Source organism: Vombatus ursinus, unplaced genomic scaffold, assembly GCF_900497805.2.
Source record: "Vombatus ursinus unplaced genomic scaffold, bare-nosed wombat genome assembly UNPS02014900.1, whole genome shotgun sequence".
NCBI lineage: Eukaryota > Metazoa > Chordata > Mammalia > Diprotodontia > Vombatidae > Vombatus > Vombatus ursinus.
This window is the reverse complement of record NW_020954678.1, coordinates 1,197,732-1,224,324: the sequence shown is the minus strand read 5'-3', so window position 1 is coordinate 1,224,324 and position 26,593 is coordinate 1,197,732. Positions and strand designations below refer to the sequence as shown.

Sequence of the window (26,593 nt, the reverse complement as noted above, 5' to 3'; positions counted from 1 at the left end):
GAAATATGTGGATAAGGGCTACTTCTATCCCTACCTTGGCACTTAGTGTGATCAATGCTTAAAAAAAATTCTTAATTAACTTTGAGGCAGTCTGGCCAGGTACTAAGTTGCTAAGCAGAGGATTTACAACTGAGGAAACAGTCTTAGCATTTGCCCCATCTATAAAATGACACATGGTACTGTGCAAGACATGCTGGTATTATATGGAGACTTCAATTTGAATTTTACCTTGAACACTGACCCGATGTGGGAACACGGGCAATTCAAATCACAACCTCATGGGTGAAAGTGGACATCTGCACCCCGTACTTCCCAGGGCTGTATGAGGGAGATACTGGTGAACCTCAAAGTGCTCCACAGAGATGAGACTACCAGGACAAGGAGCAGTATCTCCTAACATTTCCTTCACTCCTAGATTAGGGCTGATGCTGTGGGCTCAAAAAGTCTAGACTGTCTGACCAGGGGCAGAAAGACCACCAGAGAGGAGGGAGGGCAGGCACCTGGATCCCACCTGCATCGCCTCAAACACGTCACTCCCCTCTCTGAGCCAGTTTTCTCCTTGACACAATGAGAGTGAGGAGACACGGTCTCTAAGGAGTGTCCCTTCCAACTCTGCTGAGCTGTGCTCTCTATGGCTTGTCTCAGCTCCCTCCATTTCAGAAATCTTGAATATGAGTGAGGAATTTGTTGCATCGGCTGCAGCCTCGAAAGCTAGATGAGAATTCAGTTTCTACAGCTCATCTTCCCCCCTCCATGGATACTATGGGGATTCTGGCTTTAGTTTTGCTTCAGTAATTCTTTCCAGTACATAGAGCGCCTGGCAACTCATCCCATTCACCACAGACAGAAGGATTTAACAAGTAAAAACCTGCAGACTCTTTTTTTTTTTATTAAATTCTCCCATTTCATCTGTACAGAAAAAAATGCACATTATGTTCAGAATCTCAGTAACATCTCAAAATTACACAGCATGAACATGTAAAAACAAGGAACGGCCAGAATTTTATACACAGAAAACAATTTACAAAAGAGTCTTATATTTTTATTTCTTTTTTTCCTCTTTTTTCTTCGTTCCTTTTTTTTTAAAAAAAGGCCTAAGATTACACACAGCATTTGCTGTCCAGTTTGTTTCAATGCTTGATTGAGACACTGCCCTTGGAGAGGCTGACAACATGGTAATGGTGCTGACCACTTTCAGGTCTGGACCTCCCACTTCATCCTGCCCGGTCCACCTGCTATTCCACTCAGTGCATCCCATCTGACATGGAGGCCCATTCAGAGATCCTGGCACATCTGAATGGACAAATACCACCCTAACTCCACTGCAGCTGCCAAATTTCTCTACTACCAAGACCCCTATGACGCCAACACTTTCTTTGCAGGGAGGGTCTCTCTTTGGTAGTCTGTTTATGGGATGAGGAAGAGAATGGGGTGAAAGATCACTACAGAATCCAGTAACTTTTAGCTCTGGTCTCATTCCCCTATAAGCCCTGTGCTCCAGCTGAGATTGCGTCCAGATCTCTAGTGACATGGGGGCAAGACACAGGAACCTGGATGTACCAATCTGGGTTTATGGTTACCCAACCTGTGAGGGAACAGGAGTGGTAAAAAGAGGTGGGGTGAGGAGGAGCAAGAATGAATATGACTGGAAAGTGAGCCAACTCCATATAGGAAAAAAAAAAAAGGGTCAGTGTCAGAAACAGTGACGTCACATGGAAAATGGGGAAGGAAGGGTATGGCCACACTGAAAACCCTTCTAAAGTTTTTAATGCAATAGAATGCCAAATTTTATAAAACTAGATATGATTCAAATTGGAACATACAACTGTAGCATTTTGTCTTCTGCATTTTTATACAATCAGAATTTGGAAAAAAAAAAGTAAAAGTATTCATAGTTCAAAAAGCCATATTCTTTCTGTTCTATGAATTAACTATGGGAATTATACACCCTCTCACCAGCTAGATGAGGGGCTGGTGGAACATTTCTTTATTAAGGCTGGAGACAGCTGATAGGCCAATCTCCTATGTTCCCTGACCCAGAGGTCAACGACTAAGGTTTGCCAAATGAGAGAATTCTGCCTTGTCGAGAGGGTGGCAGCAGGTTTTGTTAGGAGCTGGCACAAAGGGGATGGATGGGTTGATTCTGGTTTATACAGAAGATATTCCTCATTTCTTGAAACAAAATCCATTCCACCCTTGTCCCACTCCTATCCTGTCTCCCCTTGGACTCTGGATTAAATGGAACCTGGATCTCTGCTCCAGAACCGCAGTGGTGAGTTTCTGAAAGGGATGGGTGGTAGCTGGAGAAATCCAGGGTGCAAAATATTTCAAAGGCCACACTGATGCAAAGACCTGGTTCTGACCCAAATGACAATAAATACAGTGTCTAATAAAGAAACTGGATGGGCAACTCTCAAACTAAGGGACTAATCCTCAGTCACTTTCTACCTTTAAAGGGAAATTATAGATTCTTGTCAATACTTTCGTAAGGTGATGTCAGACTGATGACATAGCCCAGATGAGCTCCCCGAGGTGGAAATGAAACCTGACTTTTATTTTCCTGAAAGATGAAAGGAAAACTTAAACATCCATCAACCTTTAATAGCATTCCCTTCCCAACTCTTCTGGAGGATTAAGTGATATGTTAAAGACTCTGGAAGTAAACTCAATTCAGAAGTAGTAATTAGTAAGTAACTTGAAGTAAATGCTGCCCTGCAGCTGATGACAATTCCCTGAAGTTACTCTGGTTTCCCAAGAGTTTTCTGACTTAGAACTGGGGGCCTCCAGGTCTGCTGAAAGGGTCAGGTAACTCTGAAAGTGGAGGTGACAGCCAGAAGGCATCTTTGGGGTACAGCAGACAGCAGTTCCTTCTTTACAGAGGGCCTTGAAATCCTCAGATCTTCCAAAGCCTCAACTTTTGAAGACAAACATTCCCCATGGCCAGATTTTTTCCCCTACTAGAGGCTTCTATCCTGAAAATATCTGACTCTAATCCATACAGTCCCTGGTTTTACCAAGAATCAAACGTGGTACTTCTTTCCAAGACTCTTCTTTGGGTAACAGCAATTTCAGAGGATAGAGCACTCTGGAACCTACTTTCCCCCGTAACCCTTATTAAAGGCCCCCACATCTGTAACTGGCCTCTTACAGTATAGATCCAGCTTGGTTCTGTTCCAGTCAAATTACCTATGTTTCTGGTCTTTTGAGTAATGAATGGCATGTCCAAAATGGGAGATGGATATCCAACTCCCTTTGGAGAGCTGTAGCAAGGATCCTTGGAAGATGTTGAAATGAAATGCCAATCATGAACCAATAGATGCTGGCTAACTTGCCATTGAATTATTTCTCATTAAGGGCCTGGACCACTTGCTTTTGGATGGCTGGATGGAGTCATTTAACAAGCCCTGGAGCCCTCATCAGTCACTTGATTTGGGACTTCACACTATCACTGATGGCAAGAAACTTGGCTGTCTAAGTTGACTGGTGCTGCACAAGAGGTAAATAAACCTGACAAACAGGAAGTACATTTCTTACAAAGGTGCTCATAGATCTTACCTCTGGCTTTTGTAATCACAGCACACTCTATCAAGTGGTTGAGTTGGTAACGGACATCTGGGCTTGGAAAACGGAGCAGCACTTGCTTAGGACATTATAACAAGAACTAATTACTAAGGCCATATCTGTGACTAATATTGCCCCTCTCAAAATACCTTCTGATAAGAGAGCAAGGGTCATTAAAACTGTTTCCCATAAACAATGGGAAGTGTGGTTTTTGCTTACTAGTTTAATAATTTCAAAAGGTTAAAAGTTTCAAGAGTCAAATTTCCTTTCTAATTTCTAAATCTGCTAATATTCAGAGAATTAGAAAAGCTCACTATTTTGATGGGTAAAAAAAAAAATCTTTGAAGGGTAAAAAAAAATAGCTTAAGATACCTAGGGTATCCCAAAAGTCTTGTTGTTAAGCCATTTTTCGCTTGTGTCTGACACTTTCATTGACCCCATCTGAGGTTTGCCATTTTCTTCTCCAGCTCATTTTACAGATAAGAAAACCGAGGCAAACAGGGTTAAGTGACTTGCCCAGGGTCACAACTCCTAGTAAGCGTACCAGGCCGGATTTTAACTCAAGTCTTCCTGAGTCCAGGCCCGGTGCTCTATACACTGCAGCGCCACCTACTGGCCTAAAAGTCTTAGTGTAATCTTAAGCTCTTGAAGCTAGTTAAACTGCATGAAGACTTTTGGAACACCACACACAGGGCTGTCAGAATACTTCCCTTACTAAACATGAGGGGTTAACAGTTTCATACAGGGGAAGAATCTAAGAAGCTGAGAATTCATTCCCTAGATGGTAGAAACTGATCTTGCCCTGAAGACCAATGTCCAACATCGTTAGAAATGGTGCCTGGGGATCTACTTGGATGATTTCTGGGCACTGGTCTTGACTTCCCCACCTTCTTCCTCTGCTGTACTTGGATGGCAACCCTAAGAGAGTCTTTCCTTATGGGAGTGGAGAGAAGGTGAATGTGCTTAATCTATTCTTTTAAAAAAATGTTTGATTGATGCTTCTTCTTTAAAGCACGCATGCACATGCACGCACACAAAACCACCAGTCGACTGATTTCCAATGAGACCTCTCCCTTCCCTCCACCACTGGAACTCTCTCTTATAACAAAAGACTCAATTCACTCATGGCTGAAATGGAGGTTGGAGGGAGAAGAGAATTTATGTACCCTTGATCTTCAAGTTCCATGAATTTGGAGGTACTATTTCTGGAGGGGAAAAAAAACCCCTCAAGTCAACTATGTAAGTAGGACTAAGAAAATCATCTAAACGAGACCGAAGGGAAACGAGTAGAGCCAAAGCTTCCCTTTCCATGTGAAGGTCAAGCACTTTCCTTGGAAGCTCACACAATCCAGGCAGGAAGTATAGCTGGCTTCTGGGATGGGTTCTGCCTTTCAGAATCCCTCCATAATCTTCTCTCTCAATGACGAGGCGCTGGAATCCCAAGGCCCAAGGGAGGCGCACCTCTCTGCCAACGTTCAGGAGACAAGATCACAACTGAAACCATTTTCTCTCCAACCTGTGGGGTATGGGAGGTGGGAATAAACAGAGGTATCTCTACCTAAAGTCTATCATTGTACCCTCTCTAGCACTCTGGAAGGGTAGCAAAGGAAATCACAGTATTCATATACATGTCAGTCTATACACAGAAAGTAACCTAGATCAGCTGGTCCACAATCATATATGCTCCCTATCTTGTAATCATGTTATGGAGATACCAGATAATTCTTGATAAGGCATGGGGGAAAAAAAAACTGGAAAAGGTGAAGGAATGGAAATTAATGATAAATCAGCCTCAGTCTATGTGGACAGTTTTAGGCACATCATTTATAATACTCCAGCACATAATATGTGGACACATCTAACAGGTTAATAAAATATATTATATATATATATGTATATCTCCTACTGTACATGCTGCCCTCTTGTGCAACCACTGTGACTTTAAGCCCCACACTCAACCTAAGGTACTCTAGGATTGGACCACAATCCATCCCCCAATCCTTTTCACAACTGGAGAAAATAAGGGAGCCAGGCCCTGGGTAAAGGAACTGATACAGCAGATTCCTTTGTCAGCTCAGAAGCAGGAAGGGATGCTGAGTCCTGAAAACACCATATTTATCCAGGGCCTCCCAGGGCTGGTGTGCATGGCAAAGGTGGAGAAGACGCTCCCCTTTTTAATCTTCACTTTTTCTTTAGAGTGTGGATCACTTTTTCTTGGGTATCACTGAGCTAAGAGTACCCAGGAAGGGACTCTACTCCTAGAAGGTTTTAGAATGATTTAGTTGTTGGATTATAAGAGACACACTGAGACTTCCAATGGATCTTTGCAAACTGAGTTTTGCTAGCCTATAATTAAATATTAAAAAAACCAAATGAACCAAACCCTCCCTCCCCCAGCCACATCCCAGAGGGCTCTTCTAATTCCAGTCAGAGTCTTTAGACGAAGAAGACAGACAACTTCCAGAGTCAGTTCCAATCTTAACTGGTGAACGGGCTTGCTGAAAGAAGGTTGCTGGGTTCTAACTACCAGGGGACTTGTAAAAAGCTTCATCTCCCCAATTCAGTTTCCAACGTCCTGTGTTCTACTTTACGTGTGGAGATCTTAAGAAATCCTTCAGGCTCTGGGACCTTGGCCAGTGGTGGCTCTTTGAGGACGGAAGCTGGAAGGCATTGATGTTTCAGCAGAAATAAATGGGACCCAAATCAGGATGGCCAGTGGGGAATCCTGTCACTGGTGTCCACTATCCTGATTAAATGCTGAAGACACTTACGAGAAGACGAATAAGACATCCAAAAAACAAGTTATGTTAAGTGACTTGTTTCCTCTCTATCTTGACTTTTACCCAGTCATAGAATATAAACGTATCCAGGTATGAACCCCACTACCCAAATCAAGCTTGGAGGTTTTATATATATATATGTATATGTATATATATATATATATATATATATTTTTTTTTTTCCTCTCTTTAAAAATTTTTTTACTTAAAAATGGTTTGAGCTGCAGGTCAGGTCAGTCTGATTCTGGGAGTGTTGGTAGTTCCGTTGGCATGAGAAACTTATCTACAGGCAGGTAAACAAAAGTCTAACAAAGGGCATAACAAACATAGGCCAGCTGTCGGGGTTGTACACAGACTCTTTCAGAGAGTGATGAGGATGCCGTGGATGAAATCCAAGATGGGGCAATGGAGTGGACAACTGCTGCTGTTCTAATCTGGGTGCTTGTTTCTCCTCACAAGAGGCAGAGGGGAGACTATACAAGAGGGCTGTACAAAGTGGGCACTGGGCAGGTGATTGCTTTGGTGGCCATCTGGGCTCTACCTGTCCTTGAGCTCTCGTGTCACCCGCTTGGTGATTCGTCCACACATCAGGCCAATCAGGAACAGTATGCAGATGCCCACTGTGATCACTGACAAAATGTAGTTCTTAGATGGGGATGTCATCACTTGCATGGCAAGATCAGAGAAGCCTTCTGCTGGGGCAACCTGGAAGGAAGGGGGAAGCAGAGGGACGCATGGTCACGAGTCTGCACCTGCATCAGCTGCTGCTTCTAGCCCCTCCTCATCCTCCATGTTCCCAACTGCTCTCTAGGAGCACCACAATTTAAATACTCTGGTAGAACCAGGACGAAATGAAAAGCTATTCAGGCACACGTTAACTCAGTCTTTTCAGGCAGGATTAACCAAACACAAGTCTCATGTTTGGCAGACTGCTAGAATAGGAGACCCAAGAGCACGGGGCAGGTGGAAGTCAGGTGACTTCAGGTCTCTAAGACTGGTGGGGGCGGGGGATGGGGAGAAGATGGTAACAAAATGCAATGCTAATCTTTTCATTCCCTCTTAAGCAACAATACATTCACAGGTGCCACCTTTAAGTGTTCATGCAAAGACTGAATGACCAATTATCAAGGATGATGAAGAGAAGGTAGGGGTTGGACTAGATGATGATGATGATAATGATAATTACAGTTCACATTTATATAGCACCTCCTTTGTAGTAGGTACTGTGCTAAGTGCTTTACAATTTTTATTTATTTGATCCTCAAAACAACCCTGGGAGGGAGGTGCTCTTACTTATCCCCATTTCATAGATGAGGAAAATGAGGCGAACAGAAGTAAACTGACTTGCTCAGGGTCACAGAGATAGTAAGTTTCTGAGGCTGGATTTGAGCTCAGGTATTCCTGATTCCAGGCCCCGGCACTCTATCCACCGCAGCACCTCGCTGTCCCAAATGGCCTTTTACGTCATCCTGATCTAGATGACCCCTGAGATTCTACATCTACAACTTCTTTCATCTTCAACTTGCTGTTTGTTCTCCATTAATCCAGACTGAGGGGCAATACCATTCTCCCATAAACTCTGATGAAAACCTAACAAAAAACTATTATGGAGGGGAGGTGGGGCTTACTACATTTCCCATGGGCCTGCTACCTGATTTCCCGTTGGCTCAAGGAACAGGGTAAACTGTATGGCTGCAGCCCTTATTGCATTTGTTGTCCTAATAAAAAGGAAGAAGGTGCTTTTAGGATCAAGGGTTCTCTCTGTTTTGGGAAGATTTTAAGTCCTGACTGGCTTTTAAAAATAAGATTCCCATTGCATATCACAAAACTAGCCCTGCACGCTCCTCCTAAAGGAAAACATGGCAGCTCTAGGTCTCCTGCCTAAGAGGAATAAGAAATAGGACGCAGGCAGTGGCTCTCCAGAAGAGGGCTAACTCCTGGAGAAGCTGCCCACCCCGCCCCCAGACCTTCACCTTGGCCGCATAACTCCACATCTCAATACGATCGTTGAGGCGTTTCTTGCACTCAGGCTGCAATCTCACCCGTTTATCTTCCAGGGCCTCCATTAAGCAGGACATTTCTGCAGGAGGAAAGGTAGTCACAGAAGGGCCTAAACATCTCATGGAGGAATTTCCAAACAGCAAGGGAGGAGGGCATTCATCCAGCTACATGTCACCATAAAATTCAAAACCATCAAGAAAACAAGCTTCCTTCAGTCCATCTGAGGACACTAAACCAAGATGCCACGTACAAAGGAATGTTTTCTGTCTTTTTCAAAATCTCCTCATTTGTGCAAGACTTCAATGGTTCAAAATGCCACACCTACCCAAAGTCTAAGCACTTCCCCCATTCACAGCTGCCCTCGTCCCTTTTTCTAGACACAATTGTCAATGACCCTTGTGGGTGGCTACTCAAATTTGGGCAAGGGAAGCTGAAGACTATGTCCTTAAGGCTTCTTTTCTATTTCTATGCCTAAGTAATTCCGAGTGGGTGGCAAAATATTTCCTGGCTTCAAGCTGCTTTGTTCCAGCAGCTACTGAACCCAGTAACACCTGTGGTTTCCAGAGCACTTAACCTACAGGAAAGTTTGTATAAGTCCTGTTCCCAAATACCTCCAACTACAAAAGTGAAAGGGGCAATGCCGACATCCCGGAATCCCTGCTCTTCCTCCACCATGTTCATAGCTTGTTTGTAAGAATGGGCATATGATGAATTTAAAGGCCAGTGACTTACGCCGCCCTCGGCCAGGGGGGATGGCTGCACAATGATGTTTGATGTCCAGGGCACAGGCTGTATGGAGAACTGGGTCCACAAATATATCTGCTTTGCTTTCTTTTAGCATGTTTAATACTTCCTGGAGAAGAAAGAGGATGGCAAAGAAAAGACACAAAAAACAAGCAGATCAGGCCTACTGTTTGCCAGTATTTACACTCAAAGAATCAATTAATAAGTCCCACGGAACAACAGAATATAAATTGCTTTGGGCTTGATGGAATCACAGAGACTAGGAAAAATATGTATATTTTAATGTATAATCAATGACTACTGGTGGTCTGTAGAAATTCACCTTAATGGGGAGGAGGGAGAAGGGGATGACGATGATGCCAATAAAACTGACTTGAAAGACATGAACAAACTCACACAGTATAATGGTGGGTGACCCCTGAACCAACTACAAGGGATGAAGATACCTAGGGCTGAATATGAGCAACTCTTGGGAGGGGGGAGCAGCAGCTGGGAAGGTGACACTGCCGTTAGCCAACTTCTCTCTTTTCCATAGTGTGTCTGTCTATAGGGGCAGCTCAGTGGCGCAGTGGATAGAGCACCGGCCCTGAAGTCAGGAGGACCTGAGTTCAAATCCGGCCTCAGACCAAACACTTGACATTTACTAGCTGTGTAACCCTGGTCAAGTCACTTAACCCCAATTGCCTTAAATAAATAAATAAATAAATAAATAAATGAGTAAATAGCTTGTCTATGCTGGGAATGTTCAGGGGTTCTGGGGCTGTTATTTACCTTTTTACACATTTCACTTTTGATTTTGAGCAGGTTCACTTTTAGACATTCTTCTACCTGGCCGGTCTGCTCCTGGGCTGCTGCTTCTTCTGCACACAGGCTGGAGATCTATTCAAAGGGAATACACACACACAGGCAGCACATCTCACTGAAGTGTAAAAGGAAGACCCCTCAACAACAGCAGGCAAACATGATGGCTTTGCATGAGAATGTAGCTCACGGCAGCATCGTGATCTGCAGCGTCTCCAATTACATTTGCCAAGAGCTCTCTTCTTAGAGAATCTTAGCAAGTGAGTGGCACAGACTGCCTCGGAGCCTCAGCTCTGCCTCCCTTGTCATGCCTGGCAGTCAGCAGAAAAAAGCAAACTGGGATATCTTTACACGACAACAAATACCCAGATGTGAGTCAGACTGGTCCAGGGTTTGTCTACAGATGGATTAAGACCCGACAGGTTGACTGCTAGAAGCTGAGGGTCACGGTTTAGCACACATGCATGCTGGGCACATTAGGCATAGAGATTTCTATAGTACAGTCCACAATAAAGAAGAAAAAAAGACTGACTTTCCTTGATTTATTTAAATCCATGTCTTGTCTGAAAATGACCTCTTTAACTATGATCCCTTTGAAAGGAGATGGTTGATACAATGTGTTACAGAAACAAATACTTACTAACTAAAATTTTCAATGCATCTCTTTTCAGGGAGAGGCCAAATGGCTCCCAGAATCAGCACTGTTACAAGATATCAAAGGAGCAATTTCATCTTTACAGCAATTCGGGATTGGAATGGACCACCCAACATAATGGGACAGGGAAGGGAAGGGAAAAAAAAAAGTCAAACTTCAATAGACCAGTTAGTAAGTTTTGTCTAGCAGGCTGCTTATTAGAGAAATACAGAAACACCAACATGAAACCTCATTTCTGGTTTCCAGGTAATCTGATATACTATGAACACACAGGAAGAGGAAATCTATTAAATCATGCAGTCATACTCATTTCCCTAACACTTCTGGGGTTACAGATCACTTTACACATACTGGCTCATCTGATCTTCTCAACTCAAGGAGTAGAGAGGTAGAGGTACGATTCTCCTAACAGGGCCAGATAGCTGATAAAAAGAAGAGATGGGATTCTTCTAATGCCAAGTCCACTACCGACCTTTTAACTAGACTACTTGCTTTCCATCAAGTAAGATGCAGGAGAATCTAGAAGAGTGTTTATGAACACTCGTGATAAGGGAGGTAAACCGGGGGAAACAGGGCGAGAAGGAAGAGTGAATTTGGTTTAACTCAACTCCTCTTGACTATTAGAAGTGGCCAGGATTGGCTCTGGTCACAACTGGCTTCACGCTAGGCTTTCCTACCTCGTCCGAGCAATGCATCTGCAGCTGAGGGTCAAGTCTGTAATCCAAAGCAGACTCCTGGATTATTACTCCGATCTGGTCCTCACAGTCTGGAGAAAGGCGCTGTACATGGGAGAGCAAGGAAGAATAATTAATCAGCCTGCTGACTCTGGCCTCTTTGTTCAGCCACAACCTGAGATGATTTCTCAGAAGTATAAGGAGTAACGAGTGTTAAGCAATGAATTAAAAACCAAACCCTCTTCAGGCCCACGGCCACAGATCAGAGACCATGCTCTTCTCCCAGGTTTACCTGATCAGCATATTTCAGTTTCAGGCAGGCAATGACTTGGCCTTCCAGCTCGGAGTCATCCTTAGCCTTATTGATGATATTTTGGCAGAATTTAGGAATGTCAGCTTTACAGGCTTTCCTCAGTACGGGGTTTAGACGGTAATCTGGGACAAAGTGAAGAGAAAGGTGACCAGGAAACTTAATATGGGTTCATAAATACCTATGTTCTATTCTGCTTCTATTGACACTTAAAAAAATTTTTTTTTAAATTTTCAGTTACAAATTCTTTCCCTCCCTCCAGCCCCTCTCCCACTCATTGAGGAGGCAAGAATTATGATACTCACTATACATATGAAGTCATTAAAGATATATTATACATTGGCCATGTTTGAGAAATAAAATATCAAAGTGAGAAAAATAAAGGAAAAAAATATGCTTCAACCTGCAATCTGGGTCTATCAGTTTCCTATGTGGAGGTAGACAGCACTTTACATTAGGAGTCCTTTGGAGTTGTGATAGCTCTTGACACTTCCTCAAAAGCAGCCATTTATTGACATGTCCTGTCCCCCCCAACACTGAACCCCAGAAACAGAAAAAGAGTTGAGCAAAACTAAGTGCCCTCATGCGACGTCCACACAACCTCCTGAGTTGTCAGCCCTGTTCCACTACACTATGGATGAAAGAAGGAAAGTGTGGCTCATTGTCGACTCTCCAGGATGCTCTCCAAGACTGTGGAGACCAAAGAAAGCCTGGGGGCGCACCCATGAGCTGCTTTCCCTCCTCAATGCTACATGACTATGAGAGGAGGCTCAAGCTCTCTCTTTATACTGAAGTTGTTCTCAGTCCTAAGTCAGAACCAATCTTGTGATAACTCACTCTTTAGTAAAATCACTCCAAACTGAGGACTGACTGGTGGAGAGAGAGGTCTTTGAGTCTGTCTATCCTCTGATTCCAGAGGGTGCTCCCACTACTGCTGGCCATGGCAGCCAAGGTCTTGTAATTATTCTCCTCACTCCTGGGTCCTTGTGTCTAACTGAAATCCCAACTCTGACAACAATTCCTCCCCGTCTGTACCTGGAGCAGATTAGTAACCCTCACACTCTCCTCCTCTACATGCCTGATGCCCACCTCCAGGATGTGCTTCTCCAGACAACCTAACCCTGGTGGATGGGTGGGATCTATCCCACCTTTTCTAGCCTGCCTCACATCAAAGAGGAGAATCTCACTGGACAGAAGGCATCTCAAGGCTGGCTTGTTACTCCCTCTGTTGACTTCCATCCAAGCCATAGTCAACAGAACACAGAGGAGCTGAAGGAGGAGGGGTTAATTACCTGTGCTTTGGGTAATCTGGCGCTTGGTGATCATCTGTTTACATTTGGGGTCCATCAGTTCGCTGTTTTTGTTCTGTTTCAAACACTGCAACATGTTCTTTGAATCTGCATCTGGACAGAATCTCTGCAAAGAAAGGAAGCACTGTGAGCAGCTCCAAGCACAGCCCCACCTCGGGCTCCAGGAGCACCAGCACGGCAAACAGAGGCCATGTGGCCAGCCAGAGGCAACTGAAGCCTCAGGCTCCTGACCTGCAAAACGAGGTTAACAATGGCTGAGCTACATAAAACACAGGGATGCTGGCAGAAAAGCACTTCTTTGTTATAGAAATGTGAGCCATCGCTTTTCCCTAGTTACCCCCGAGCTTTACTAGAGGTTTCATTGGCTACTTCGGTACCGAAGGGCTCGAGAGATAGCAGGCTGTAGCCACTGCTTTGGGCCAGCTTACCCACATAAGAGGAGTCAAAACTTGTTCTCTGCATCTTGGGCATAAAGATGTAGCTCCTCCTGTGTTCTCTACTGTAATTATCACTAATATAGCAGCAGGAAGTTGCTGTCAAATGGGCAGACAACTCACGGGCACCACAAAAGAGGCTCAGGACTTGGAGGAGTGGGTTTTATTATACACTGAAAAGGTGACGTGAACCTTAATGGGACACTGATTATCATGTATTGTAATGAAAAGTGGTAATTTTTACAAAAAGATCACCCTGGAAATCGCTGCACGAATCTAAGTTGCTAAGGATGAAATGGAAGAGAAATTTCATGAAGAATTTGCTAAGACCCTTCAGATAAAATCAACAGATACTCTAATGTTTAGAAACTTAAATGCATGAGTAGGGAAAAGTGAAGATGGGGAGAAATATGTGAGAAAACATGGCTCATAAAGAAGCCTCAGGCCTCCACATCATGAAGGCTTTTTTGGGGGAAAAAAACCTGATAGGTGATAGATATGGTGAGCACCAAATTATACCATAAAGAAATAAACAGATTATATTTGACCAGACAGGAAGACTTGCTACTGATGTGGGAGTTATCTGAGTCAGCTGACTGTACAGTCAGATCACTGACTCATCACTATTAAGATTAGAATTAGTTTGGGGCAGCTAGATGGCACAATGCATAGAGCACCGGCCCTAGATTCAGAAAGATGAGTTCAAATTTGGCCTCAGACACTTGACACTTACCAGTTGTGTGACCCTGGGCAAGTCACTTCACCCAATTACCTTGCCAAAAAAGATGAGAATTAGTTTGAAAAAAAGTCAAGGGAGGGAGGGAGAGAAGGAAAACAAGAACAAAAATGAGAAAATGATATAATGTACACCTGAACATAATCTTGAATTATTTAAAGAAATAACGGAAAATAAAAAAATGGATCAGAAAAATGGCATTGACACCGACTCTAATAATTTCATCCAGAAATTTAACAAATAAATTAATTGCTACAAGGAGAACAAAAAGCCCAGAGAGCCTCTTAAGTTATCCTACGGGCATTCAAAGATGAAAATGGAAACAAGGCTACAAATATGGAAAATATCTGAAAGTTATTTTAACCAGCTGTTTTCTCCATCAAGAACAGTGGAACCTCATTTCTAAAATACATAGAGAATTAAGTCAAATTTATAAGAATACAAGTCATTCCTCAATTGATAAATGGTCAAAGGATATAAGTAAGCAGTTTTCAAGTGAAGAAATTAAAACCATCTACAGCTATATGAAAAAATGCTCTAAATCACTTTGATAGAGAAATGCAAATCCAAACAACTGTGAGGTACCGCATCACACCTAACAGATTGGCTAACATGACAAAACAGGACAATGATAAATGCTGGGTAGATATGAGAAAACTGGAACACTAATGCATTGTCGGTAGAGTTGTGAAGTGATCCAACCCTTTTGGAGAGCAATTTGGAACTATCCCATGACCCAGCAACAACACTTCTAGGGCTGCATCCCAAAGAGATCATACAAATGGGAAAAGGACCCACACGTACGAAAATATTCATAGCAGTTCTTTCTGTGGTGGCAAAGAATTGGAAATTGAGAGGATGCCCATCAATTGAGGAATGGCTGAGCAAGTTGTGGTATATCAATGTGATGGAATATTATTGTGCTATAAGAAATGATGATGAGCAAGCAGACTTCAGAAAAAGCTGGAAAGACTTGTATGGTTTGATGCTGAGTGAAGTGAGCAGAACCAGGAGAACATTGTACACAGTAACAGCCACGCTGTGCGATGACTAACGTTGATAGTCTTAGCCCTTCTCAGCAATGCAAGGTCTCATGATGGAAAATACTATCCATATCCAAAGAAAGAACTATGGAGTTTGAATGCAGATAGAAGCATACTATTTGCTATTTTTTTTCCTTCTGTTTTGTTTTGTTTCCTCCTTCTGGTGGTTCCTCCTATTGGTTCTAATTCTTCCTTACAACTTCACTAATGTGAAAATATGTTTAATAGGAATATATACGTATAGCCTATATCAGACTGCGCACCGTCTTGGGAAGGGACGGGGAGAAAAATTTAAAACTCAAAAACTTATGGAAGTGATTGCTGACAAATCAAAATAAATTAATGATAATAAAAATAATTATAAAAAAGAACATAGAACCACCACAGATGGACCTTAAGATGACAGATATACTTACAGAGGAGGGTTCAGAAGTAAGTGAAGGCGAAGAAGTTGAAGCACAATTATAGATGGCTTTCTCAAGGAGTTCAGCCACAAAAGGGAGGAGAAATAAAGGATGAGAGCTAAGGAAGAATGGCTGACTCAAGGAGAAGCTTTTTTAAAGATGGAAGAGACACGGGCATGTTTGTAGGTAGGCCAGTAATTTTAATATCCCACTCAAATTAATCAGCATTTATTCTACTCATTGTGATGGGATAGGTATCAGTGACTGTACTAGTGAATTAAGCAAAACAGAACTGAGTGTGAGGTTAATTATGTTAATGCTGTTAAGATAAGAGGTATTAATCCACCGTGTGCTGATAATTATATTGATTATAATCAAGGGTATAAGACAGAGTAGAGCTGAGTTGGTTCACCAAGAGGCTGAGATAGGGAAGAGAGGAAAGTGTAAAAATTGTCAATCTACATGCTGACTCTACTACATATAACATGGAATCTTTGAGAGCCATCCATAGATTATCAAGGGCATCCTTGATGAGGATATTAGTAGTAAACAAGCATGATTTCATTAGTGATAGTTAACAATGGACCAAATCTCTTATACTTAAATGAAAGATGTAGAGGATATAATACCCCACTGTGCTTATTGTATGTTGATTATGAAAATTCATTAGAACAAAATGATGCTTAAAAGGCTCTTCCGTGGGGCAGCTATATATATAGTGCAGTGGATAGAGCACTGGCCCTGAAGTCAGGAGGACCTGAGTTCAAATCCGGTCTCAGACCAAACACATGACACTTACTAGCTGTGTGACCCTGGGCAAGTCACTCAACCCCAATTGCAAAAAAAAAAAGGGAATCTTTGGAAGTTTTAACAACAGAAATAACCCTGCTCAGTGACCCTCTGATAAAAATCAGTTGAGGTCTAACACAGGAAGACGACAGCTTGTCAAAAGCATTTGTTACTGAAAAAAGGAGATCTGTTGCTAAGTCTGGGGCTTCCCTGTGGAAGCTACTGTTTGCAGATGCCATTGGCCCAACTCCATCAAGATCCAGAACTCTGCACAGGGGTCTGTAATTGTTCAAAGGCGTTTGGCTCGAACATCCACAGAGGCAGGACCAAGCAGACAAGGAAAGTCTACTAGCCAGATTTCAACGTGCATCTGAACAGACACCCCCTGAAGACTGCCCATCAGTGTGTATACCTGAGACAGCTAACAGACCGGGAAAGGCCCAGAGCTGACTGGGAGGAAGAGTGTGGGCTAGCTTCCAAGGGAAGCACAGACCCAACTTTGCAGTACCCGGCTTCTGCAGGGTGTACGGCAGCAAGACAAAGAGCACACCGTACCACAGAGATGAGAGTGAGCACCAAACAGATGCGGCAGCATGCTGCAACACAGCCAATGAGGAACGCCAAGAAAGCGCAGGACTGAAAGATGGCACAGAGGAATTGTAGAACAGAATGAGAAGATGGCTGGGGCACATGGCAAAAACCAGGGGTGACGGCGGGCAGCCAGAACATTTCACTGCTACCCTTGGAATGTCAGGAAAAATTCAGAAAGGCCCCCAGGACGTTGGCTGGCCCCACAGACAAGAGGCTCCCGGTGGAGGGGTGGAGCGATGGGCTGCAGTTTGCACCATCAGAGGGAGCTCCTGAATCAAGAAGAGCACGGGAGGGGATGAAGAGGGGCTGAACCTGCAGGGAAGCTCCCGCTCTGGCTGCTGGAAGAGGCGGTCTTACCTTGATCATCTGTTTACAAACTCTCATGAGTGTGTAGTCCAGCTCTGGGTCCATCATCTCTGTCTCTTGCAGCTTGAAGACCTTCTGGTGGCACCGAGGACTGAGCTGCTTCTTGTTCTCCTTAAGGCATTCGATGATCTAGGAGAAGAGAGACAAAGCCGGTCTGAAGACGGCGGCTGGGAAGTGCCCCTCTGCACGCCTGTTTCTAGGCTAGGTCTGATATGGCAGAAGGCAGAATCCATATCTGACAGAAAGTGAACTCTACTGGAACTTAACTCAATCACAGGCGCTGGTGTTAGTAAAAGGAAGCCACAAGGACAAGGACAAGCCCAGGACAAGAGATGCACTACGGAACGATCTGATTATTTACACACCTAAAACAAACTTAGTCTAGCTTAAATTTGGCATTTGCCTTGCAAACTGACCACATCATGGTGAGAAGGACCACAGAGGAAAGGAAGAAGGAGAGAGCATCAACTCAGGCTCCCTAGAGAATTTCTTGGCTTTTCTCCCCGTTCTCCAGAAGTGTCCCAATAAGGAAGCATTCCTCAGGGAACAAGTACAGAGTCCTTTCTGGGTTTGGCTGCAGGGGCTCCCCAAGGATGATTTACCTGGGCGTTGCCAAAGGGCACAGTCTGACAGTAGTTCTTGATGTCACTTTTGCAGGCCTCATGTAACTCTGGCTCCAAGCGGATATCCTCTGTCTGCACCGAAAAGGGAACCAAGAAAGAGAAGCCAGGAGGATGAGCTTAGAGCTGAGAAATCAGAAACGTCCTAGACTTATCTGTGCCAGGATCGTACCTAGGACCCATAATTTCTACCCACAAGAGCCAAAGGTGGGTGAGTCAGGAGAGAAGAGCACCGAGCTAAGAAGTGAGTGAACAGCTCACTTGGCCACCACACACAAGCTGTGCGGTTTTAGGGAAGTCACATCTCAGGGTCCTCGATTGTGAAATGGGGACACTGCCATGTGCTCCACTGCTCGAGAATAGTGGGTGTGAGGGCCTCGCCTTGCAGGGTTGGGATGCGTTCTGACTAAACGTCAGGGGATGCTTTTCTGGGATAAATGTTGTGTGATTTACATGATTTTGTCCTTGATAAAACTGAAGGACAGCAAAATTGGATGATGTGAAGCTTTGCATTTTCTTAACTTTCAGAGTTAGATTAGCAACTGGCGTAAGGTGTATCTGTTGCTACACGGAGTTCCAACACATAGCTACATACCCTGAGCATCCTGACACTGGCTCCAATATTCTGACAAGCTTTAAAAAAGGGCGACTATGGATCGCAGTGAAAGGGAACCTGAGAAATGCAGAACAAGGCCATCTGAGGCCACCTCAGGCATTACCATTTCTAGCTCCTCAACGCGTAGCTGTCTGCGGCATTTCAGGGACACCCTCTGCTCCTTGGCATCCTGCAGCGTGTCATTGCGCACAGTGGTACTCAGGCAGATCACCACGTCCACTCTGCCAACCAAAGGAGAGCTCGTGAACCTGACCAGTCTGTCAAACAGAGCAGCTCATGCCTATGGCTGTGCCTCCAGAGAAGCCAGTGCCCCGCTTATCTCAGCCTCAAGTTTTCTGACTTCACCCCACTGACAACCTTCATAGATGTTCAGGCTTCTCTGAGCAGCAAACATTTGGTTCCAGTTTCATCAAACCGGGTGGCAGCTTTTCAGCAACCTATGTGGTAGGCCCAATACAGCAAAAAGCCCAACATCCAAACGTTTATTTTGTTAAAAACAGACATCTTTGGGATGACATAGCACTTAAATCTGTTTCCTGTCTTTGGGTTATTGTGAATTAATTTCTGGAAGACAGGGAAACCTGATACCCTGGAGCAGTTTTCTAACATGAAAGCAAAGAAAGGGCTCGGCTTCTACGTGAGGAAGCATTTCCACAAGAATGGGGCATCAGCAGCAGCAGCAGCCCAAGAACGTGGGGTTCCACACCAGGAAAGGTGATCACTGCCTTCATTGAGTCCTAATCCTTAAATCAATACAGTGTTTGTTTCTACCCTAGATAGCTCATTAAAGAACTCTTCTGTTTTCTTCAAGTAATGACATAACGCAAGAGTATTGGGAGGGATCCAGTTAATCCTGATGCCCAGCTTGTCAGCACTCCAACTAACAAGCTTGCCTTTGCTACGCACCACACATCCTGTCTTACAAAAGGTACAAAGCAAGGGCATCAGCTCCCCACTCTTATCTACCTAGAGACTGCACCTGCTCGCTGCCTGTGGCAATGCTGCAGAAGGACAGCCACAGCTGTATTACAAAAGTTAAGGAGCTGGAGACAGCTGAAAGCCAAAAGGTTCAGCATCCAGGACAGCCCAAATGGATTCCTCTCACGTCCTGCTCCTGAAGAGGTCTGGGAAGGAAAGGAATTAAATGCTCCTTCTCTAGTATCCAGTGGCTCAACAAGGCTTACACTTTCTACAGAAACAGAGCAAGGTGAGGCACTTAGAAACTACATACTTTTTTTTGATGTTGGGGCAAAGTTTTAAGACATCTTCCTTGCAGGCCATTTTAAATTTATAGGAGAATCGAAAGTCCTTCATCTGGACCTGAAATGTTAAGAGGCAGAAAATAAAGAAGGTCATACAGCAAGATTCAGTCATCAGAGGGCACTGTCATTTAATCAACATAATTTCACACAAACCAAGAATGTTTTGTTCTTTTAAGGTTTAGGCAGTCATTTTCTGGGCAAAAAACCCTTGCAGAGCTAAGGGGAATGTCCACATTCTATTCAGCAGCCATCAACAACTTCTCACTCACAAGTTATGGGCAGAACGCTAAAACCCAGCAGGAATTAGAGAAGGAGTGATTCAGGCAAGAAGGTTGGTGTATAAGAAAGATTCATGTGGACGACTCTGCAGAGCCCCAAGACACGAAGACTGGCTCTCACTCCTCCTAACAGTGGAGATAGCCCGCAGACTAGAAGCTGCCCCACTTTTGTCTCTGGGGTCCTGGCTTCTGGCACACAGCAAACACTTTTCATAAATGCTTATTAACTGAGGGGCCTTTTACACACGTACACTGGTTTTCTCTCTCTCTCTCTCTGACAGAGATTTGAACATCCACACCAGGAAAGTAATCATTCTGATTAAATCTTAATCCTTAAATCAATAGTTTCAAGGTTTATTTTTCCTCAATACAAGATAGGAAATACACATGCAGATACTAAAATAGATTGAAGACTGGAAAAATTAGCTTCCCCCTGCAGATGTGCTCTGGTTTTACATATGAGCAAACCACTGGAATAGCTGCACCGCAGCCCTAGGTTAGACACACTCACCAGTTGGAAGTGGGTGACGCCGATCGCACACTTCTCATTCATCTCCTTCTGGTGTTTGTTTTGGATCAGACACTCCATCAGATCTCCAGAGTCAATCTGATTATCTGCCACGTCCTGAAGGAATACAAAGCTCATTGACCTTCTACTTGGGGGAAAAAAAAGCCCCTACCTAGACCCAAACAAGATGAATAAGAGTCTGGATTTGTAAACCAAAGTACTAGCAGTCTAAAAACAGTTGAAAAGAAGTTGTCAATAGAATGCAATTTACATAATGAGATGTTTCTTATAAATCACAAATGTGCGTGTTATTGCTCTGATGCCAGCAGTTGGCTTGGGATGTCTAAAATATTTCTATTTTTTTTTTTTTTTTTTGGCTTTTTGCTGAGGCGATCAAAGAGTATTCTTCGATCTGCACTCAGACTTCAGAATTTTTTTGTTTTTGTTTTTGCTGAGGCAATTGGGGTTAAGTGACTTGCCCAGAGTCACACAGCTAGTGAGTGTTATGTGTCTGAGGCCGGATTTGAACTCAGGTTCTCCTGACTTCAGGGCCAGAGCTCTATCCACTGCACCACCTAGCTGCCCCATCTCTGCTAATTTTAACGCACCTTCTAATCCATGTTATCTATGGGTATGTTTCAGTCATGATCCACACACAATCAGGGCACTCAATAATAAAGTAAAGGACTTTTACTCAGTGTGGAATTTCCACATAAAGAGAGCAAGAGGGAATGTAGACGGAACAGGAAGCTGCTGTTGATGCCAACACAGATCTTAGATTACTTTGCCTAAAGCACATTTGTTAGAGTCATTAGCCACCCCTCCAGCCACCTATAAGACATAATCACTTAAGTTTTCCCCATGACATTGTTACCTCTTTGAAGATTTATTCTTTTTTTCTAATTTGCTATTGGTGATTTGGTTTGAAAATCATGAGTTACGAAAAGCTCCTTTTCTTTCTGGGGGTAATGGGTTGGGGGAGGGGCAATGGGTCCTGCCTATTATATAAGGTGCCAAATTTAACTCCTCGATGCTCAATCGTCACTTACATGGCAGAAATTCTGAATGATAGGCTCACAGGCTCTCATTAACAAAGCTTCAATCTGAATGTCCTGTAGGAGACAAGGTTACAGTTTCAGCTTAGAAACAGCTAAGTAAGGTGGGGTTTGCAGTATTTTTGAAGGTTAGTAGCTTTGGTTGGAGATGTTATCTATTTGAGTTTTGAGCTCTGCTTGCAAATTAATCTGGATGACTTCTCCTGCTGGCACAAGCAGTTAGGATTTTTTCCATCTCCATCCAAAACCGAAAGGGATGTGGGAAAAACTTGTAAGTCAAGAGCACCCTAGCAGCTCCCCACACATGCAAGTGTAGACTGTGTATGTACTTAAGATAATACAAGACTAGGCAGACTGTAGAGAGGTTTGGGGAGGGAAGAATGTGAAATTCATGTTCCTGGAGACAAAACATTTTTCTACAGGACCTTAACTTCTCTGCCTACAAAAAACTACAGGCAAGGAAAGAAGGGAAAGAGGAAGAGAGAAACTTTTAATATCATCTGGAAAGTTTTGGGGGAAGTTTTTAAGAATTTAAGTGGCTCAGAAATATACTGAAGAATAATAACTAAGAGTAGTGACATCTATCCAAATCTTAGGCTACAGGACTGTCACTCAGATGCCTGCATCCACAAATAAAATAACAGGACAGAGTTTTTGGAGAAGAGGCACAGTTACGACTGATGGCCTTAATCACATGAATCACTGCTCTGCTCTAGCTAAAGAAATAGATCAGCCATTTACATAGTCCCACACCTGAGGGTGATTCTACATGTCACTGAATTTTATGCTTCTCATATGTCAGTGACTGCAACTAGAGCTGCTGAATGAAGGAATTCTAATCTACCTGGCTGCACCTCATTTCAAGGGTTCCCCCCCAGGTTGCTTTTTACACGAATATTATCTGAGGGTCCAACGACAGAATGGGCTGATTCTTTGCAGAGTGAGGCTACGTGGCTGTGGCCCTATTTAAAATAGATTTTTAAACCTATTGCTGAGAAGTAGGTAGATAAGCTGCTGCCCCAGAAACACAAGGTTGGGTTGCACTGTAAGGAAAGCAAACTGGTAGATTCTCCTGAGTGAAGAGTCAAAGGTCTGATGTGGGGAGAGTCATTCAAGAGGTCAGAAGGTTGGGGCGGCAGGTACAGATGGCACAGGAGAAGCGAAGACTCCGAAGAACAAAGGTAAGAAGGGCTGGGCCAGGGCTGCCGAAGCCCTCCCAGGGACATGCATGTCAGGCGCTGTGAGCGGCTTACCTCGGACTCTAACTCCGTAAGGTTGCCCACTACGTCTCTGCACTCCACAGCTAAGTCATCGAGGTGATCCTGGAGGCACTCAAGCTCCTACGGTTAAAACAAAACACAGCCCAGGTCACTGCCACCGTCGCTTCCACGACCAGAGCAACGGGCCTCGGCCACAAGCGTTGAGAGAGCTCCGGGGCACAACGTCCACACAAAACTCTCCAGGGGACAATTCAGTCCGGAGCCCTCTGTCTACAACCCTACTCTGAGCTTTCTCTTGGAACTCTCACAAGTTCCATGTCCACAATTCTGTCTCACTGAGTACGATGTCCTGCAGGAAAAGATACTGGTTAGTAAGATTCATGTGGTAATTTTTGGCTTTCCATGGATATATACAAACTAGGTGAAAACTGTTCGGTAAAGATCTCAGGACTGGAATACCGATAAATACTTGTGAACGGCAGTCACTAAAACAGCTAGTTTGGAAAGACATAAGTAGAAGAAAAGTCTTAGAGATGCCAAGGATTTTCAAGTTTGTTTCAAATTTATTTTAAAACGACCAGTACTAGGGTCACTGTCTGAGAACCACACTAGTCTCCTGCTAGAAACTGGAGGACTATCCTCTGATGCAAGGAAGCAAGTCTCAGCACCACACAGAACCATTTCACCGCTGCAAATAAAGCAAGTATGTGATGAGAGATTCAGCCAGTGGGGGACAAGGACTGTCTGAGATAACTGGATCTCCATGTGTAGATGCCATCTTTCTGGGGACACTCTGTGAACTTGATTTGGGCCACCTTTGAATATAAGCATGTTATTTTTTCCTTCAGTCGGATCATCGGGTGAATTAAATAATTAGCAACTTCCTAAAACTATGCCACGGCAATTGTTATTTTCGTATCGAATGGTTTTTGCTAAGGTGAAGATGAGAAGGGAGAGGATTCCAGGCTTAAGTGACAGGCAATGAAAATGGCTGGAGTCGGGAGACAGAAGTATCTCGTTCAAGGAAGAGCCCAGAGGCCAGGGTCACTGGTTTGAAGAGTATGTGGAAGGAGGGGAGAGGAAGTGGCACAAGGAGACAGAGAGGGAGCCATCGGAGAAGTGAGAGCAGAGCCAAGAGAAGGAGTTTCCAGGAGGACGGTGATCTACAGCGACAGAGGCTGCAGAGAGGTCAAGGACAAAGAGGACGGAGAAAGGGCCATCACATTTGGCAGCGAGAGAGAAGTTCTGGTGGAATGATCATGCTGGAACGACGAAGACAGGGAGAGGAAAGGAGTGGAGGCACCCACTATTGTGGATGTCCTTCTCAAGGAGCTGAGCCACACGAGGGAGGAGAGGGCTGGGACACCAGCTGGCAGGCCTAATGGAGGGAGTCAGGGAGACCCAGGCATATTTCTAGGCAACAGGGAAATAGTCAGGAGAGAGGAAAAGACTGAAGACAAGTGAGAGACATTTCCACTCCCTTTCAAAGTCAAATGCCTAGAAAAAACTGTCTCCTTCCACTGCTTCCACTTCCTGCCCGTTCTTCTGAATCTCCTGAAAACTGGTTTCCAACCTTATCACCAGTTAAAGTTACTTTGTCCAAAGTCACCAGTGATCTCTCCATTGTTAAATCTGACGTCCTTTTCTTAGTCCTCACCCTCCTTGACCTTTTTCTGCAGCACCTGACCCCAGGGACACCTTGTTATCCTGAATATGCCCTCTTCTGGGTTTCCATGACATAGCTCTCCTATGGTGCTTCTCCTACCTGACTGGTCCTTTTCAGTCTCTTTTGCTGGTTCATCATTCTTATCACAACCCCCACCTATAGGTGCACCCCAAAGCTGTATGTTTGGCTCATGCCTTTTCTTTATCCACATTCTCTTAACTGAGTGATTTCATCAGTTCCCACGAATTTAATTATCATCTCTATGTATATGATTCACAAATCTATATCTCCAACCCTATTTAGTCTTTCTCCTGAGCTCGTCATCCATCTCCAACTCAATACATCCAAAACAGAACCCATCCTCTATCTCTTTTAAACCCCTCCTCTTTCTCACTTCCTTATTTTCACGGAGATGACCGCATCTCCTCCAGGCATCCCGGTTCACAACCTTAGAGTTATCCTTGGCTCTTCTGTCTCTGTCAGTCCTATACTCAATCAATCATTAAGCCTGTCAATTCTGTCGCTACACCCTCTCTCCTATCTGTCCACTCCTCTCCACTCACACTCCCACATCTACAGTCAGCCCTTCATGCCCTCTCACCTTCATCTAGACTGTTAGACACAGTCTCTTTGCCTCCTGTTTGTCCCGTCTCTAATTCATCCTCCAAACAACTGTCAAGTGACAATCCTAAAACAGAGCTCTGTGACTCTTTCTCTTCCCCACGCCAAACCTCCCATGGCTCCCTACTGCCTCTCGGATAAGATACAGACTCTTCTGTAGACCACTTAAAGGCTCCAGCTCATTTTTTGAGACTGATGCCCATTATTTCCTCCTCAGGCACTCTGACCCACTTGCCATTCCTAGTACACGACATGCTATTTAGCCCAACTGTTCCATCTTCCTCCTTATCTTCTCTTTTGCAGTTCCTGGCTCCCTTCGGGGCTCAGTCCCACAGCCACTTCCAAAAAGAAGCCCTTCCTGACTCTGTCAATTATTAATGCTCGGTATTTAGGGGAACCTTTGCAGTCTCTGACAAGTTCCCTGAGGTGAAAGAACTGTTTAGTGGATGTCTTAGCACTCCCAGCACCAGGCCCAGGAAAGGCACTTGATGGATACTAGAAGAGGACAGCATCAGTTTCCTACCTGGCCCAACTCTGTTTTTTCACTGCACCACTTGCCCAGGTCAATGAGGCACTTGTCCTGGAGAGCAGGGTCCAGCTTCACATCCATGGCTCGCTGGTGCAGGATCCTCTGGACTTCAGCTCGGCACTCTCGAGACAGCTACACAAGGAAGATGTGATAAGACAGACTTTAAAAAGGTCACAGGACAAGTCCAGGATGAGAGAAATAGAAAAAGTGGCTTCATTATCTAACTCCAAACTACCGGGGTTTGATTGATTTGCAGAAATGAAAGACACACAACCCCAATTCTGTATCCGGCGCCTTCTTCCAAGCTCAAGAGGGGCATATTTGTGAACAAGGATGTCATGTAATTTAATCTCTGCTTCCTGAAACTGAATAATGAAATGAAACAACCATAGGTAAGGCAGTGGATTCTTGAAATCCTGGAAGGTTTCCTTCATAGCCCAGCAGTGCACAAGTGAGGGAGCAGTGAGGTAGCACAGTGGATAGAGTCAGGTAGACTCATCTTCCTGAGTTCAAATCTAGCCTCAGACACATCCTAGTTGTGTGACCCTGGGCAAGTCACTGAACCCTGTTTGCTTCAGTTTCCTCATCTGTAAAATGAGCTGGAGCAGGAAAAGGCAAACCACTCCAGTGTCTTTGCCAGTAAAGCCCCAAACGGGACCACGAGGAGTTGGACATGACCAAACAACAATAAGCACCAGTGAGGCATGAGAAGGCTGTATGCTTCACCTCAGAGACAACTAAATACAAATACTCTGCCCCAAAAAGGTAGGAGTCAAGAGAGAACTATGGTGATCAGGGCAGAAGAAGAATCTTGAGGCGTAGTAAGTTACAACCACCATAGGAAAAGCACTAACATATTGACTAGAGAGCCTGACGGATCTTTGAGTCCTCACTGAGAGCTTGTGATGAAGCCCTCAAGCTCAATGCAGTTAGGCAGCAGCACTGAAACATGGCTTTGGGACTGGTGTTCTGCTTCACTCTGAGGATCTCCTCATATCCCTTTTAAACAAACAAACAAA

General features: G+C 44.1%; 1 protein-coding gene across 2 annotated transcripts in view; it reads right to left on the bottom strand.

Moving 5' to 3' along the window:
* Positions 1 to 4,118: 4,118 nt before the first annotated feature.
* Positions 4,119 to 26,593, bottom strand: part of GLG1 (golgi glycoprotein 1) — a 152,978-nt gene continuing 130,503 nt past the window's right edge. Inside the window, exons 12-27 of one of the 2 annotated variants that reach the window (XM_027843222.1) lie at positions 25,569 to 25,706; positions 22,792 to 22,878; positions 21,533 to 21,595; positions 20,487 to 20,600; positions 19,667 to 19,755; positions 18,539 to 18,656; positions 17,802 to 17,894; positions 17,191 to 17,328; positions 12,819 to 12,942; positions 11,509 to 11,651; positions 11,220 to 11,321; positions 9,858 to 9,965; positions 9,075 to 9,195; positions 8,315 to 8,421; positions 6,883 to 7,046; positions 4,119 to 5,077 (exon numbers count right to left, since the gene is read on the bottom strand). In XM_027843222.1, coding sequence (XP_027699023.1) covers positions 5,050 to 5,077; positions 6,883 to 7,046; positions 8,315 to 8,421; positions 9,075 to 9,195; positions 9,858 to 9,965; positions 11,220 to 11,321; positions 11,509 to 11,651; positions 12,819 to 12,942; positions 17,191 to 17,328; positions 17,802 to 17,894; positions 18,539 to 18,656; positions 19,667 to 19,755; positions 20,487 to 20,600; positions 21,533 to 21,595; positions 22,792 to 22,878; positions 25,569 to 25,706 — 1,737 coding nt within the window. In that variant the 3' untranslated portion in view covers positions 4,119 to 5,049. Of the gene's footprint in view, positions 5,078 to 5,365; positions 7,047 to 8,314; positions 8,422 to 9,074; positions 9,196 to 9,857; positions 9,966 to 11,219; positions 11,322 to 11,508; positions 11,652 to 12,818; positions 12,943 to 17,190; positions 17,329 to 17,801; positions 17,895 to 18,538; positions 18,657 to 19,666; positions 19,756 to 20,486; positions 20,601 to 21,532; positions 21,596 to 22,791; positions 22,879 to 25,568; positions 25,707 to 26,593 lie in introns of those variants that run through there. The other variant, XM_027843223.1, reaches the window with a different exon arrangement.